This window comes from Mustelus asterias, chromosome 9 (assembly GCF_964213995.1).
Source record: "Mustelus asterias chromosome 9, sMusAst1.hap1.1, whole genome shotgun sequence".
NCBI lineage: Eukaryota > Metazoa > Chordata > Chondrichthyes > Carcharhiniformes > Triakidae > Mustelus > Mustelus asterias.
Window position 1 is genome coordinate 27,877,474 of NC_135809.1, and position 18,467 is coordinate 27,895,940.

At 45.3% G+C, this 18,467-nt stretch overlaps 1 protein-coding gene across 1 annotated transcript in view; it reads right to left on the reverse strand.

The window, feature by feature from the left end:
• met (MET proto-oncogene, receptor tyrosine kinase) overlaps positions 1-18,467 on the reverse strand; it is a 127,956-nt gene that overhangs the window by 26,761 nt on the left and 82,728 nt on the right. Inside the window, exons 6-10 of the mRNA XM_078219876.1 lie at positions 10,681-10,841; positions 8,602-8,713; positions 6,137-6,273; positions 3,475-3,639; positions 3,292-3,391 (exon numbers count right to left, since the gene is read on the reverse strand). Of these exons, the coding sequence (XP_078076002.1) occupies positions 3,292-3,391; positions 3,475-3,639; positions 6,137-6,273; positions 8,602-8,713; positions 10,681-10,841 (675 nt within the window). The remainder of the gene's footprint in view (positions 1-3,291; positions 3,392-3,474; positions 3,640-6,136; positions 6,274-8,601; positions 8,714-10,680; positions 10,842-18,467) is intronic.

Genomic DNA, 18,467 nt, shown 5'->3' on the forward strand with positions numbered 1-18,467 from the left:
TCCCTCGAGAATCACACTCTTCACTGACATTGTCACTTGGAGATCTGCAGGTCGCTTGGGTGAGTCCGGTGCTCTCTCACCAGCGTTTGGACCCTTCTTGGTGTAGCCACCTGCGGCTGGAGCCCTCTGCCTTCTTCTGCAGCTTTGCCCAGCCAGAGGTGGGGCCACCCCGGATGCTTCCTAACCAAGCACTTTCCCTACCTGCTTTTAGTTGCTCTGCCCTGTAGCAGTTCTGATCACGTTACCCGAGTACCCTGTGCTTCCAATTTTGTCCACATGCCAGGCAGCTTCCTGCTGCACTGGGAAACGAGGGGGTGGGAATTGAGTGATCAATCAAAAAGCACTCACTGCTTCATCGCTGAGGAAATCTTTGGTAAAGCGATTTTCAAATCCTTTCCTAAAACTCCCCCACATCCAGAAGCTGGGCACCTCTGCTGCGATTGTGTAATCACTGACTCGCACTGAGCGGGGCAAATTTCTTTATGTCCAACATGTTATTTTCAAACTTGTTGATATACCAGCCAGATCCTTTCCAAGGTGATGAAAGTGTGGTTCAGCAATCTGTCCGATACTGTCAGTAACATACGCCAGTCTCAAAAATTAAACCCCGGATGCCTAAGTACATACAGCTTGTGCAGTGTAACTGTGAATGGCTCATTAAAATCCATCACTTGAGTCTTTAACTCAAGTGGTGTGAAATTCAGATCTGTAACGATGCTGAGGATGGTGGCATGGAACTCGGAGGTCATGCTGCGCCTGCTGCCATTTCTGGCACTTTCCATTTGGCACACCATGCTGAGAAGGGCAATCGCGTGGGCATCTCCTTCATGCGCCAGAAGCTGCTGATTTGATGTTATATTTGAAAACTTGGACCATGCTGGCACATTCGATGGGTGGGATTTTCCACCACCCTCTTGGCATGCCATAACATTCAAGGCTATGGGCTAGGTGCTGGCAAGTGGGATTAGGTGGGCAGGTCAGGGCCTTTCATGTATCGGTGCAGACTCGATGGGCGGAAGGGCCTCTTCTGCATGTAATATCCTGTGATTCTCTGCCCCAGCGGCATATTCTGCAGCAGTGGAGGTGGCCCAGCCGTTGGCTGGTGGCAGGGTCTTCCGGTTCTACTGCTGTCAACAGGGTTTCCCGTTATTCACACGCTCCGCCGCCGGGGAACACACTGCAGGTGTTCACCGTTGACGGGACCGCAAGAACCACTGGCAGGAATGGCCAGAATATCCTGCAGAATGTATTTTCTTCTCACTCAGCAAAGAACATGTGGTCAACTGCCAGGAGCACCAAGCACCAGTGTTACTTTTAGGGTCGGACAATAACTCACAGGTGAGGTACTTTAGATTTCTTGCTGCTGAGGCCGAGATTGGGTAAGTACTGGGCTGTGTTTTCAGGCCTGCGTTTTTGAGAGCTGATATTTACAATCCGGGGAGTGCAGGAATTGCTGCCAGGGTATCGAGGCTGTGGTTGCCATGTCTCTTGGTCTGCCACATGGCCAGCAGATTGAGCAGAGGATGCAGAGACAGAAGCTTTGTAAGGAGTGAGGAGAAGGAGGCTCTACACTGAAGACCTTACCCGCCAAGAGCGTCTCAGGTTTCTCCCACCCACACCTGATCTGCAACCAGTGACTAAAGAGACTCAGGTTCTACAACCTAACTTGGGAGTCTCACTTTTTTTTATTCTTTCATGGGATGTGGGTGTCACCGGCTGGGCCAGTATTGGAGACTGCCCTGCCATTGCCATGAAGGTCAGCCACCTTTAATTTTTATCCATCCAGGTCCTTCAAGACAGGAGCAGCAGATGGCACCAGCACTGACATATTTCAGTACATTTTTCCTTGGAGCTTCTGGTGGGGGATGTGACACAGAGACCATCTACCCAAAAGAAGAGGGTACATTATCTCCTCACTCAGGATGAAAGAACTGGCAGCTTTGCCAGGATATCAGGATATCCAATGGTGCAGGACACCATTGCTCAATGGGTTCCACTAAGGGAGAGGTACACCAACCACAAGGGGCACAACTCCATTCACATGCAGTTGGGTATGCGATCACGCCAAGAACATGAATGCACATTTATCCTGGCAGCGTTAAATAATGCGTTCATCCTGCGCCAGTGAGCCCTACTCACCGTCTTTGGCCTTTCTACAGGAGCCTGAGATTGGATGCTCAGGGAAAAGAGCCCCGCGAGGGGATGATAACCCTCCAGCCTCACATTCCTTCAGACAAGAAGAGCGAGCAAATCAGGAAACCCACCCGTGGGCACCACCAATCTGCGTTTGGGGAGGGGGGGGCGCTGATTCTATCCTGCCCCTGCCAACCTCCAGCCCCCTCCCGAAATGAAGATCCCGCCACTTAGGGCACCTTTTCCTTAGGCGGGTGTGACAAGCCAGGAGATTTCCCAATTCCGCGCATTCAACTCGGGAGCGAACGTCCAGGCCTACATTTCAGGGCAGGTCTTTCACACAAAGGTCAGTAGGAATTTGGTGCCTTCACCTCCGCAGACATTAAGTCAATCGATTTCTTCAGGACTGAGACTGACAGATGTTTAGTGGTAATGGCACAGAGGGAGGTGGAGCTAAAGCAGGAAAAAGTAGTTTAGGTACACATCTGTCACAATCCAATTAAGCCCACCAATGCCTCTACTTTCTCAGAAGACTGAGGAAATTTGGCATGTCCGCTACGACTCTCACCAACTTTTACAGATGCACCATAGAAAGCATTCGTTCTAGTTGTATCACAGCTTGGTCTGGCTCCTGCTCTGCCCAAGACCGCAAGAAACTACAAAGGGACGTGAATGAAGCCCAGTCCATCATCCAAACCAGCCTCCCATCCATTGACTCTGTCTACACTTCCCACTGCCTCGGAAAAGCAGCCAGCATAAACAAGGACACCACGCACTCTGGACATTCTCTCTTCCACCTTCTTCTGTCGAGAGAAAGATACAAAAGTCTGAGATCACGTACCAACTGACTCAAAAACCTCTTCCCTGCTGCCATCAGACTTTTGAATGGACCTACCTCGCATTGAATTGATCTTTCTCTAAACCCTAGCTATGACTGTAACACTACATTCTGAACTCTCTCCTTTCCTTCTCTATGAACAGTATGTTTTGTCTGTATAGCGCACAAGAAACAATACTTTTCACTGTATGCTAATACATGTGACAATAATAAATCAAATCAAATCGCAGAGGAAGTTTGAGGAGCTAAATGGCCGACTCCTGGTTTCGTCTTCCGATGCAACAAGGTCAGGACATGTCAGAGGTATTTGGAAAACTTACCACCTGGAAAGCCTTTGGTATTTGCTGTACTGTGATGACCATCTGAGGGGACTGTACAAAATTCAAGTTAATTCCTTTCACTGTCACCGTGCTTCCTCCACTGCAATGAAGAGAAGTAAACATGAGTTCCCAGTGTCTTGAAGAGAGACGCAGATTAACATGGAATAACATACTACATCTCACCTGCGAAATGACCAGACTGGATAAATGTTGCGGATGGATGGATTTTCCACACATGTGAAAGAGTCGTTGACCTCGCGTACGGCGGAGTCTATTTTCAAAACCACAGAATGTGTCAGCAGCAAAGTGTGGGCAGGGGTAGAGCATTCAATCTTCGTTTCGGAGACGCTGGAAGGAATATGCAATAAAAACAAAGAGAGAAGCAGGACATGAAAGCTTGGCTTAAGAGGTGACACTCTGTTAAGTAAACCACAAAAAGATCACAGACCTTAGTCTGTGCAAAGTGATCTGGTGGAAGTGGTCAGGGTGACGCATTGACCACAACAATTCTGAGGCGAGTAGAAATAGAAGAGAGAGACTTTCGCTTTTGATGGCCAGTCCTCGACTTCTGCTGGAAATCGTATGCTTGTGAACATCAGGAAAGAAAATGGATATTAAAGTGGGAATGGAACTGGGCTCAGTTCTGGTGACCTCCACAGCCTGATAGACTGCAGACACTCAGCACCAAGGCTCGTGCTTGGGTAACTGGCACTCGCGTGAGGTGCTGGAAGCGCTATTTGTAAAGGCACAGAAAGAGTCAGCATCTTGAGAAGCATGTGAAAATATTATTTTAGGAGCAGAGATAAGTGACTGTTTGTGAGGCTGACCAAAATAAAGGCCCACATCAATGAGTAACTAAAATAAATAAAGGAAAATTCTGGGCAAAACACACACAATCTATTTGACTGAAATGGTCACATATAGCTTCCACCATAGAATCCCTACAGTGTAGAGGAGGTCACTTGGCCCATCTAGTCTGCACATTCTCTCTGACAAGAGTATCTTACCCAGGCCCTCTCCCCTGCCCTATCCCTATAACCCCCTGCATTTACCCTGTTAATCCACCTAACCTACACATCTTGGGAACACTAAGAGGCAATTTAGCCTGGCCAATCCACATAACCTGCACATCTTTGGAGTGTGGGAGGAAACCAGAGCACCCAGGGGAAACCCACGCAGACACAGGGAGAATGTGCAAACTCCACACAGTCACCTGAATTGAACCGGGGTCCCTGGCGATGTGAGGCATCAGTGCTAACCACTGTGCCACCATGGTTGCCTCCATTTCAAAGCATCCTAACCAACTGAGTTTAATAATGAGGCACAGGATAAAATTATCTTTCCAACCTCTGTAGAGTCAGTATAAATACATACTGGGAGTGGATACATACAAATGATCAACCAGCTGGATTTAGCAATAAAACTTTCAATATATACTTGACACGAGCAAAGCACCGAATGTTGCTGCTGACATGGTTATAAATGGAATAAGCAATTCTTAATATGCTTCAAATATAGGAATTGAATAAAAATATTGTCACAATTACAACACCAATAGAAGTTGGTGGCATTCAGAAGTAATTCAGTAACATTGCAGGCATTTGATTAACAAATTAAGACACATAATGTACGAGCTGATAAAATAATCACTGATTCTTCAGTGGAGGAGAAAAAAGCAACATGCTCATTTTTCTTTAAAACAAATTGTTACACAAAAACCTCTCTCAGGAAGGCTCTATATTTCTGATCATAAGATGCTGAACTGAGTCAACAGATCTAACTTGATTCTTAAAGATCTTCACCTGCCATTATTGGGTAAATTGTGACAGTTTTCTGCTGGAGCAGTAGATGGAGCAATTGAGCTAGCAGACTGCACACCTTCCCATTTTAGGTCAGTGGATTAGAGTGGCAGCGAGCTTTGCTGGGCATTGAAGAGGAGCTGTGTGCAAACTGCTCTGTCTTCCAACAGCACTCTGGTCCTCAGGTCTGCGTCCCCATTTGGCCATTTTCAGCTGAACAGAGTAACTGCATTAATACACCATCGTATAACAATTCTGTGAAGCGTCAGATCAAGTCCAAGAGCAATGCTTCATCTGGTCAGCTTGGATCTTGTCTGTCTCTCTCATAGGGGGGGACCATGAATTGGATTCAGTTGGAATTTGAATTTGGTCTTTGGAGCCAGGAAGAAATGGATTTGGGTTTGCCCGGTCAACTCTGAGCATTGACTTTGTAACTTTAAGGATGGAGTAAAAGAATTTTAAAAAACCCATTTGATTTGATTTGATTTATTATTGTTACGTGTATTGGGATACAGTGAAAAGTATTGTTTTCTGTGCACTACACAGACAAAACATGTTATTCATAGAGTACAGAGGGGAGAAGGAAAGGTGAAAGTGCAGCGCTGTGTTGCTGTTAAAGATAGGGTGTAGAGAAAGATCAGAGTTAGAGTCAAGTTTTAAGAGCATAGAATGAGAGTAAAAGATAGAATTAGAGGGTATGCTGGGGACCGCTCGCAAGAAGTCACCTCACTCCAGCGCCATCTTGTTCAACAAGTAGCAACTCTAATAAAAACAGAAGATGCCGGAAACCCCCAGTAGCTCCAGCATCATCCATGGAGAGAGAAACAAATGTAAGGTTGAACACAGTTTCCAACATTTTCTGTTTTTGCTTCAGATTTCTAGGAACTGCAGTTTGTTTTTGGATTATGTAACAGCTGAAGCACTAAAGAAAATCAATACAAACTTTCAAACAAATGGGAAAAGCTTAAAAATAAGACCTTGCACTCAGAGCATTTTTCAATACTTCTGAAAACTAACGGTACGTTCAAAGAAAATGGAAAGCATACCTTTTTAGATCGCACACTTTTCCTCCAATGAAAACTTGTCTTCTGCTTCCACTATTCAAATACTTTCCCGTCAGAGTGAGTAAGGTTCCTCCTGATTTGGGGCCGTGAGTTGGGGAGATATGAGTTATCGCTGGATTCTGTACCGCACCCCCCGAATGCAAAAGAAAGAAAAGTCAAACTTGGCATCATTTATTGTTGGTAAAACAAAATCCACTGGACAGCTGTCGGCACTAAATTTTTCTGATCTTATTTTGGTTTTGTCCCCATCTCCCTTCTTTATACACCAATTTTCTTCCCCTCCCCTTCTGAAGGGTATCATTTTGTTACGCAATGCTTCCATAGTTAGCAGCTGCCCTCAGCTTCCTCCACTACATAAATATCCCTCATAATTTGAACCTCTCAGTTAGTGTTGGCTGGCTGTTTAGTGATGGGATCCTTATTGTGTCTCATTAGGAACAGGAACCTTGGGCGATAGAAGCATGGAACCCATACAGTGCAGAAGGAGGCCATTCGGCCCATTGAGTCTGCACCGACTCTCTAAAAGAGCATCTTACCCATGCTCAACCCCCCCCCCCCCCTCTCCCCATAACCTCATGCATTTATCATGGCTAATCCACCCAACCTGCACATCTTTGGATTGTGGGAGGAAACTGGAGCATCCGGAGGAAACCCACGCAGACACGGGGAGAACGTACAAACTCTACACAGTCAGTCACCCAAAGCTGGAATCGAACCCGGGTCCCTGGTGTTGTGAGGCAGCAGTGCTAACCGCTGTGATGTTCCCTCTCTCACCCGGGTGACACTAAAGTCAATCATATGGCAGCGTTTAGTGGAAGTGGCAGAGTCTGATCCACTGGTTAGAGAGCTGGTGATGCTCTGCATCACTTCCTTTGGGGAAGGCCTGTCAAATTCAGAGCCTCTCAGGCACTTCAGCGGCCAGCGGACCTTGGAGGTGGCGATCCCGCCCCTGAGGACTTCCGGCCAATTAGAAGCTGTTCGCTGTGCATTGAGAAGTATCTCCATTGGGGGAGCCAAGAATCTTCGAGGCCCAGAATCACCAAGGAACCCAGATTGCAGGATGGGGTTCGTGCAGTGCGGATGATGGGAGTGGGATCAACAAGCAGGGGTTGGGAGAGTGTGGGGACACGTTGGCTCTCAGTGGACCCCACCCTTCTTCCCAATTCCAGGTCCCTCAATCAGGCATTGGACCAAGGGATGCCCCTCTCAAGCAAACCCGACAGTGTCTGCTTTTTGGGTTTCCTGTGTGGCAACCGGCCCAGCCATCACTCGTTGAACATCAGTGGTGACAGAATGAGGCCCTTAATTATCCACATAAGGGCCTCAAATGGTGTTGGGGCAGGCAGACCATCTACACGCCTTCCCATCCCAGATTTAATCATGGCAGAGGTGGGAGGTTGGCACGGATACTCACCCACCAACTTCCTGACCTATGAAATGCGCCCATCCCCCTTTCCAAACTTGCCAAGGGGGATGATATTAAATTCCACCCATCCTGTCTGTGCTACACCTTCAGCCTAGATCAATTAGTTGCAGATGAACTCCTGGTCGGTACAACTAGCTGCACGGGGCTTACTGATAGAACTATTAGATAAGTAGTAATTCTCATCTTTACAGTTACAGGTTATTACAAAGATGCACTCAGATGATTCCTTATGAAAAACATCAACCAGAAAGGAGTCAAGAAAATTCCCATGATAAAACGTAAGAAGGTGCTGCAGCAATCATTGAGAAGTAAAGGCAAAAAATATCAAGACAAAAAATAAATTGAACATAAAAATAACTCTGTGGAGACCCTTTTTAAATTGCAATATTCTCTTTCTTCCTGCACAACACACAATCTGAGTCGTTAGACATGGCGGCAATTTGCATGAAGCCAGTTTGATCAAATGAAAATCAAGTGTCGCCAGTTTTGTGACAGTTAAGATCAAAAGATTTGAGAAGTTTTCCTCTCCCTTCAGTTTTCACAGTAGACAGCTTACAGCAGCCCATGCACATTTTTGAAATAACTGCCTAATGAGAGCACTGCACCTCAGACATTTTCTCAAATCTTAATTGGCTAATCCTAACTGCTGGTGACAGCTCGGTGCTTGTTGATGCATGTACAGGTTTTCCCGTACAACAACTTTCTGAAGGAACCGAGGACCAATTTGTGAAAAATAGGTTGGAGGATATTCGAGGGTGTGGACGTCTTTACAGATCAATGCAGCGAGCAATGGATGACACTGTTCGCCCATCTCTCTTCCTTGGGTGATGACTGGGCCTGGATTGTGTGAAAGTGTTTTCAAAAGTCTTATAAAAGTGCCTGCAAAGACAGACCAGACCCATAATGTTACAGAAGAGAGTTCGGTAAATGTTTGGTTCTGATTACCCACAATTAAGTCTCACATCGTCACATTCTAGAAGGTTAGAAATTCTGAATAAAAAGAGTGGACTCCATAACTTACCACAAAATGGAAGCCGTGCATTTGTGTTGACAAACTTCTGTTCAAAGTTAAATTAATATAGACGGGGTTATAATCTTGTGTGGCATTAACTGCTTCCAATGTGCACAGGAGTCTTTGAAAAGAAAAAGAGAAATTTGCTATCATAAGGCAGGAAACATGATTCTAAATAGTAGTTATTTTATTGTTTACATTCTGCTGAGCAAATAGTCTGGATACACTGGCTTGTTTCTACAATTCCCATCTTTTTCTTGGTAAAGAGTATTATTTTTCACTGACAATTCAAGTCTGAAGTCTCCAATAAGGTGACTGGGCTTTTAGACAATCATCAGTACAAACCAGCTGGAAAATCATGGTGTATAAGCGAGAGATAAATTCTGCAGCCGTTCATGCCCCATCGCCACTGGCAAAGAGCATGGAGAATTTGGCGCTCAGCCAAATTTCAGGTTCACTTGCAGCGGGACTGGAGAATCCAGCTGGCATGGATGGTTGGAGAATCCCTCCCAAAATATTGTAAATGTGCTTTGCAAGTAACTGAGAATATGCAATGGGATGAGGAAGAGATAGGCAGTAAAAGTAGTCTCCCAAAACCAGTAACCTTGATGCACGCACACGCGCATGCACTCACACACACTTTGCCATTATTCAGTGCCTAGCTGAATTGTCCAGGTAAGTTTTTTAGTATTAAAATTGATACATGGCACATTCTAAAAGTGTCAGGTTATCTGACAACTCTGGCTTTTGGACAGCTGGATTTAAGACACTGCACTCTATTAGGCGCAGTGTCACAACGGTTAGCACTGCTGCCTCACAGCTCCCAGGACCTGGGTTCAATTCCAGCTTCGGGTGACTGTGTGGGTGGAGTTCGCAATTTCTCTCTGTGTATGCGTGGGCTTCCTCTGGTTTCCTCCCACAGCCCAAAGATGTGCAGGTTTGGTGGATTGGTCATGTTAAATTACCCCTTAGTGTCCAAAGATGTGTAGGTTATGTGGATTAGCCATAGTAAATGTGTGGGTTTACAGGGATAGGGTGGGGGGAGAGCGCCTAGGTAAAATGCTCTTTTGGAGAGTTGATGCAGACTCGATGGGCCGAATTTTCTCTGAATCTAATTGTTTTCACCCCTCCCTCCTTTCTAGATGTCTAGCCCTGGTTTTAACCTGCAATAGAAGTGTGGTATGTGGGGGCCCTAGCAGCAAGGAAGCATCCGTGATGGCACCACCATGCAGCGTGACCAGACTGAACTCCTGGGCCTAATTTACATGTTGTCATGCTGACTCCTGAGACAGTGGCTATGCAGCCAGTGAGACTCTGGCTTCAGGCAATCCAATTGTCATTGGAGATCCAGGAGAATTGTTCTTGGCACTAAGATAAGTCTAATAAGGTTGGGGTCTGATGGGAACTGTGGTCAGGGAAAGCCCAGATCACAGGAGACACAAAATTCCCTTGACAGGTGGAGAGGAGCCCATTTTGGTTCACAAGGAGACATGTTAGGTAAAAACAATCAGTTATCTGGATCTTTCCTGGTCCTAGTCAGTAACTTTTCCTAGTGACTCTGGCACTTGGCATTGCAGCTGCATTTCCCCAGTTAGTGTTAAGGTTTGAAAGATGCCAATAAATACTGATATTTTGATCATGAAGAGGCTCCCATGTGCATGGGCCAGGCAGTCTCATTACTCCTGAACATCCAAGAGTTAAAACAGCAGTGGCTACAAAAGTGGGAAGAACGGACAGCTATTTTAAACCCCGTCTGCACCGTTCCCAGCAGACAAGCCAGGTTAGCATTGGCTCTGAGGTGTCTCATAGCCATATTGAGCTCCATCTAGCAGCCCCAGTAGAAAGAGATAACATTAACTTGACCATGGTAGATCGTTTTAAACCTTGTGCCACATATTTGTGCTGGCTTTTATGATCTATAAATCTGGAGCAAGACTTGTGGCCTGATGCAAGTGATCATTTGTCTACCAGTGTAGGCGAAGTTGGGGCAAGTTTTCTCTTAATTCCAGTTGGATATGACTCTTTGACCACCGCTAAAAATATAGAAGCAGTCGGTATTTAGCCAGAATTGTATTCTTCTTGCCACACCTGTTTTTATTGCTTTTGTTTGCCTCCAGTTTGCAGGTAGCATTTCCCACTTCGATGGCAATCATTTTAGCACTTATTTTTCCAGCTTTCAGTGCTCCAAAATCCTTCCCACAAATGGATAGTCTTGTTCCTCCCTCAAAAGGTGCAGTCAGTGGGGAGACCTACAAATATTGAGAAACAGTAATATACAAACTGTAGACATTCGCAAATTTACTGTTGTACAACACTCAAAATCAAAAAGATAAAAATGCAATACGGAGAATTTCCAAAAATTAATAGCTGCATTTCTTGCCATCAGTCCCCAACCCAAACTCCATTCTCAAACTCCCAAATTCTCAAACCGGGCGGCACGGTAGCACAGTGGTTAGCATTGCTGCTTCACAGCTCCAGGGACCCGGGTTCGATTCCCGGCTTGGGTCACTGTCTGTGTGGAGTTTGCACATTCTCCTCGTGTCTGCGTGGGTTTTCTCCAGGTGCTCCAGTTTCCTGCCACAGTCCAAAGATGTGCGTGTTAGTTTGATTGGCTATGCTAAAATTGCCCCTTCGTGTCCTGAGATGCGTAGGTTAGAGGGATTAGGGGGTAAATATGTAGGGGTATGGGGGTAGGGCCTGGGTGGGATTGGGGTCGGTACAGACTCAATGGGCCAAAAGGCCTCTTTCTGCACTGTAGGATTTCTATGATTCTAATTCCAGCCCTCTTCCTGGTAACAGTCAGAGTCAAAACCAATCTGTTTGCAATCTTGATGCAATATTTGACCCCAGGATGAATTATTAGCCACATATTCATACATATTAGAGTCATAGAAACAGCAAGGAAACAGGCCCTTCGGCCCAACTTGTCCAAGCCACCCAGTTTTTACCATTAAGCTAGTCCCAATTGCCTGCATTTGACCCATATTGCTCTATACCAATCTCACCCATGTAACTGTCTAAATGCTTTTTAAAAGACAAAATTGTACCTGCCTCTACTACTACCTCCAGCAGCTCGTTCCAGACACTCACCACGCTCTGTGTGAAAAAATTGCCCCTCTGGACCCTATTGTATTTCTCCCCTCTCACCTTAAACCTATGCCTTCTAGTTTTAGACTCCACTACCTTTGGGAAAAAGATGTTGACTATCTATGTCCCTCATTATTTTATAGACTTCTAAAAGATCACCCCTAAGTCTCCTATGCTCCACGGAAAAGAGTCCCAACCCATCCATCCTCTCCTTATAATTTAAACCATCAAGTCCCGGTAACATCCGAGTAAATCTTTTCTGCCCTCTTTCCAGTTTAATAATATCCTTTCTATAATAGAGTGACCAGAACTGTACACAGTATTCCAACTGTGGCCTTACCAATGTCTTGTACAACTTCAACAAGACGTCCCAATTCCTGTATTCAATATTCTGACCAATGAAACCAAGTATGCCGAATGCCTTCTTCACCACCCTGTCTACCTGTGCCTCCACTTTCAAGGAGCTATGAACCTGTACCCCTAGATCTCTTTGTTCCAAAACTCTCCCCAACGCCCTACCATTAACTGAGTAAGCCCTGCCCTGGTTCGATCTACCAAAATGCATCAACTCACATTCATTTAAATTAAACTCCATATGTCATTCATCAACCCACTGGCCCAATTGATTAAGGTCCCATTGCAATCCTAGATAATCTTCTTCACTGTCTACTATGCCACGGATCTTGGTGTCATCTGCAAACTTACGAACCATGCCTCCTAAATTCTCATCCAAATCATTAATATAAATTACAAATAACAATAGACCCAGCACTGATCCCTGAGGCACACCGCTGGTCACAGGCCTCCAGTTTGAAAAGCAAACCTCTACAACTGCCCTCTGTCTTCTGTCATCAAGCTAATTTTGTATCCAATTGGCTACCTCACCCTGGATCCAGTGAGATTTAATCTCAAAGGCCTTGCTAAAGTCCATGTAGACAATGTCGATTGCACTGCCTTCATCTACTTTCTTGGTTACCCCTTCAAAAAACTCAATCAAATTTGTGAGACGTGATTTTCTACTAACAAAGCCATGCTGACTGTCTCTAATCAGTCCTTGCATCTCTAAATGCCTGTAGATCCTGTCTCTCAGAATACCTTCTAACAACTTACTCACTACAGATGTTAGGCTCACCGGCCTGTAGTTCTTGGCTTTTCCCGGCAGCACTTCTTAAACAAAGGCACAACATTTGCCACCCTCCAATCTTCAGGCACCTCACCTGTGGCTGTCGATGATTCAAATATCTCTGCTAGGGGCACTACAATTTCCTCCCTAGCCTCCCATTACGTCCTGGGATACATGTCATCAGGTCCTGGGTATTTATCTGCCTTGATGCCCTTTAAGACTCCCAGCACCTCCTTCTCTGTAATATGTACACTCCTCAAAACATCACTATTTATTTTCCCAAGCTCTCCATCATCCATGCCTTTCTCAACAGTAAATGCTGAAATCTCTTGTGGATCCACACATAGATGACCTTGTTGATCCTTAAGAGGCCCTACTGTCCCCCTAATTACTCTTGGTCTTATTGTATTTGTCGAAGCTCTTTGGGTTCTCCTTTGCCTTATCTGCCAAAGCAATCTCACGTTCCCTTTTTCCCCTCCTGATTTCTCTCTTAACTCTAATCTGACACTCTCTACACTCTTTAAGGGATCCACTTGATCCCAGCTGCCTATGCATGTCATATGCCTCCTTCTTCTTTTTGACCAGAGCCTCAATATCCCGAGTCATCCGAGTTCCCTGGATGACTCGGGATGGTCAGTTAGCTCAATTGGCTGGATGGTTGGTTTGTGATGCAGAGCGACGCTAACAGCACAGGTTCGATTCCCGTACCAGCTGAGGTTATTCATGAAGGCTCAGCTTTGCCTGAAGTATAGTGATCCACCAATCAACTCTCCCTCTCAAAATGAACAGCAGCCTATCCTCATCTGGACCTATGGCGAGTTTACTATAGTCAGGCAATCACTAAGACCCTCAGTTTCTACCTCAGTAACATTGCCTGACTTCATTCCTGTCTAACCCCATCTGCTGCTGAAACTCTCACTCATGCCTTCGTTAGCTCTAGACTCGACGATACCAAAGCACTCCTGGCTGGTCTCCCCCATTCTAATCTCCATAAACTTGAGGTCATCCAGAACTCAGCGGCCCGTGTCTTAACTCTCACCAAGTGCCATTATTTCCCCATCACTCCTGTGTTCATTCAGTTACACTGGCTTCCATTTAAGCAACACCTTACTTTCAAAATTCTCATCCTTCTTTTCAAATCCCTCCATGGCCTGGTCCCCACTCTCCTTGTAATCACCTCCAGCCCCATCACCCTCTGAGATATCTGCGCTCATTTAACTCTAGAATCTTCAGCAACCCCGATTTTAATCACTCCGCCATTGATGCTGGTGCCCCCAGCTGCCAGGGCCCTAAAGCTGTGGAATTCCTTCCCTATACATTGCATTAGCCATGTTAAATTCTCCCTCAGTGTACCCGAACAGGCACCGGACTGTGACGACTAGGGGATCTTCACAGTAATTTCATTGCAGTGTTAATGTAAGCCTACTTGTGACTAATAAATAAACTAAACTTTAAACTATACCCCATCACGACTCTACCTTACCTTCTTCTTTTAAGGACCTTCTTAAAACCAAGCTTTTTGACCAAGCTTTGGTGATTTGACCTAATTGTCTGAATTTCCTGGTCCAAGTGGGTGAGAGCACTGATGGTGGGGTGGGGAAGGGTCAAGTGGTGAGACACATTGGGATGGTTCCCAAACACTTTCCTGCCATAACGGAGGTTTCCCAGTGGGCAGCTGATTTGCAAAGTGAAGCTCACAGTTAAGAGTGCTCGCTGGAATTTAATCAGTGGAGGAGCCGTTCCCCACCACCTGGGAAGGCTGCTAGCTTAATGGGGCAGCCTCAGTGCGGCAGTCCGGGGCCTTTCAGAGGTGTCTGCCAACAGAAAAGGCCTCACTTACAGCACAATGCTACCTCCCTGCTTGACCCCTCTGAAAAGTGTAATTATTTTAACTCTTCTGAGCGTGCCTTTGTTTTGAGGTACATCTACCTCTTTCAGTAAGGTGTGCATTTAGTGATTGGGTGTGCATTGGGCCAACAGCATTGGTACCTTGCCCGCCAGCCTTCATTGGATGCCAAGCTTGGATGCAGCCAATTAGGTGGCCACAAGTGGGGAAAATAGCTTTCCAAATCTGGTCCCAGGGACATTCATGTCAGGACCAAATGGGGGTCCCAAGTCCATTGGAAATATCTCTTGATGTGACATGGTATCATATTTTATTTTATGATGTGGTTAGCACTGCTGCCTCACAGAACAGGGACCCAGGTTTGATTCTGGCCTTGGGTGACTGTCTGTGTAGAGTTTGCACATTCTCCCTGTGTCTGCGTGGGTTTCTCCTAGGTGCACCGGTTTCCTCCCACAGTCCAAAGATGTGTGGGTTAGGTTGATTGGCCATGCTAACTTGCCCCTTAGTCAAGGGGATTAGCAGGGTAAATATGTGGGGTAACAGGGATAGGCCCTGGATCGGATTGTTGTCTGTGCAGGCTTGATGGGCCGAATGGCTGTCTTCTGCACTGTAGGGTTTCTATGATTCTATGATTAATGCTAGTTAGTGTTTTGGGACATTTTGTCACTTTAAAGACACGACATATATCCGGTGTTGTTCCTTAGAATATTAAATGGTTCCTTTCATATCTAACATAAAGGATTTTTATCTTTTGCCATAGAAATTTCACTTTCCTATCAGTCTCCTGTCTTTTCATGATATGCACCAGAAGTGGCTCAAGGTGGACTTCTATTAACAAATAGGAAGGCATTTCGTCCTGACATCTTCTTATAGCAGCCAACACAAATTAACACACAATGTAGGAAATTTGCAGATAAAGTTAACACTTGGGATTATGGGGAATGTGGCAGTATGGGTCAAGACTTGATTAAAGGCTAAACAGTTCGTAATAGTTAATGGATGTTTTTTTTTGGATTGGACAGATACAAACTGTAGTTTATATATAAAAAGGTGTAACAGGAACATTTGCAGATGACATCAAAAGAAGGATTATGGTTAACTGAATAGGACATCAAAACTTCAGAATTCACTGTATACCAAACATTTGGGGGAAAGAACAGACAATTTATGTTTTGGGATTGTATCCTACTCAGAATTGAAAAAATAAGACCTGGAAAAGCAGAATAAAAGCAGAACGGGAGGGAAATATCTTTTGAATGATTGTTGGGATACAATTCATCTTAATCAAATCATAGGAACAGGAATGTTTTTGGGCCCAGTGCATTCCTCATTTTCTATCTCACTCTTCAGGGAATTATCATCCCTTTTCTGGAAGAGGCAACTCACCAGCCCACTTCCTGCCTAGTCCCAGTGAGACCATTCCCAATCCATGCCCAGATGGGGGTGGAAGTCTGGCCTTTAGTATTCCTCTGAGCATTAATTGCCTGTGGAGTGAGCCACCAGACTGGGGGGTGGGGCTCCATAGAACCATAGACATTATACAGCATAGAAGGGGGCCATTTGGCCCATCTTGTCCTTGCCAACCCAAAGACATCCAGGTGCCCTTTCTAATCCTATCTTCCTACACATAGCTTTGCAACTTACAGCACTTAAGGTGCAGATCCAGGTACTTCTTGAATGAGTTTAGGGACTCTGTTTCCATCACCAACTTGGGCAGCGCATTCCAGACATCCACTACCCATTGCGTAAAAAGGTTTTCCTCATGTCCCCTCTAATCCTTCTGTCACTTAGTTTGAATCTATGACCTCAGGTTTTTGAGCTTTCTGCCAAGGTAAACAGGTTCCTCCGGTCCACTCTATCTCTTCCCGTTGAAAAATTTTGTATATCTCAATCATGCCTTCTCAGTTCCAAGGAAAACAGCCCCCAATCTCTCCAATCAATCTTCGTAGCTACCGTAGCTCCCAATTTCCCCACGTAGCTCAATCGCGGCTTTATCGCAGATACTCTGGTGCCCCATTAAATCCAATCCTATGAGTGGGTCACCACTTTAACTCCTCCTAACCTCTTGTTGGCCTCTGATCTGTTCCAACAAAACTCAAAGGCAGCTTCACAAACAGTATCCTAGCTTGCAATCTCACACCCCTATGGTCTGAACACGGACTTCAGATTCCAGTTATATCTTCCGTTTCCTTCACAGCAGCATTACTGGTGTTTTGCAGGTTGATATGTGTGGACTGGGGGATGGGCTGGTGGGGAGGGGGGGGGGGGGGGTGGTGGGGGGGGGGGGTGGAAAACAGCAGTTTGGGTGGCGGGAGACTTTATCAGACACACTCCTGGTCCCCTCCATGCCGACATTATCGTTAAAAAAGCCCACCAATGCCTCTACTTTCTCAGAAAACTAAGGAAATTTAGCATGTCCGTTGCGACTCTCACCAACGTTTACAGATGCACCACAGAAAGCATTTGTTCTGGTTGTATCACAGCTTGGTATGGCTCCTGCTCTGCCCAAGACCGCAAGAAACTACAAAGGGTCATGAATGAAGCCCAGTCCATCACGCAAACTAGCATCCCATCCATTGACTCCATCTACACTTCCCGCTGCCTCGGAAAAGCAGCCAGCATAATTAAGCACCCCATGCACCCCGGACATTCTCTCTTCCACCTTCTTCCATCGAGAAAAAGATACAAAAATCTGAGGTCACTTACCAAACGACTCAAGAACAGCTTCTTCCCTGCTGCTGCCATCAGATTTCTGAATGGACCTAAGTTGATCTTTCTCTACACCCTAGCTATGACTGTAACACTACATTCTGCACTCTCTCCTTTCCTTCTCTGTGAACGTTATGCTTTGTCTGTATAGCGCGCAAGAAACAATACTTTTCACTGTATACTAACACATGTGGCAATAATAAATCAAATCAGAATCAAATCCTTCCTGCTGGACCTGTTTTCTGTCCTTCCTGAAATGGTGGACCTAATGTATTTTTGCCAGCATCATCTGTTTAAGTTTCAAACCTAGTTGAATTTACACCATCACCACCAAATTTTTTATGATTTCTATCTCTTTCAGTCACTTCGACATACAGTATATTGTCCCTTTAATGTCTATATTCTTATTGCTTTTTCCTACTACTCGACTGAGATAATGTGTAGTGTGACCAGAGATCATGCCACTGACTCACTAACTGAAAGAGACAGATATAAATATTGGGAGGATAAATTGATAAAGCTGTAAAAACAATGAAGGTTTTGATAATTTAAAACTCTTTATTCTGGTCAGTGATTCAGTACCTAGATGATATATAATATAGCTAGATGGTTTCAATGCATCATCATAAAAGAATGAGTGAGAATTTTGCAGTAATTCTTTTTGCACAGAGGGTACTCAGACAATGAATATCCCACCAGAAAGTGCAGTACAAGCAAAATCTATAATATTCATAATAAATTTGCTCTGTATGCATGCTCCTCATTTGGCCATCACCATTCCGTGACATATACTCTACACTTATGTGACTAGATGGCACATCATAAACTCTAGAAGCTGCAGAACCCCAGTCTATTTCCACAGCATTAGCCATTCCCTTGAGGACAATGTGCCTATATCCTGAGTTTCTGTGGGGAAATTGATTCTACCAATGCCCCCCCCCCCCCAGGCTGCCTAATCCCACCCTGCCCTAAAAGCAAGCGTCTTACCTGCCTCTGGGGCCCATTGAAGTTCTGCGTAGGCCTCCTTGCAGTACCAGCAGTGGCCACTATTCAGTTCTGGTGGTGCTGGCACTACTGGAGCTTCCAGCCTCTGAAGGTGCAAGACCCACT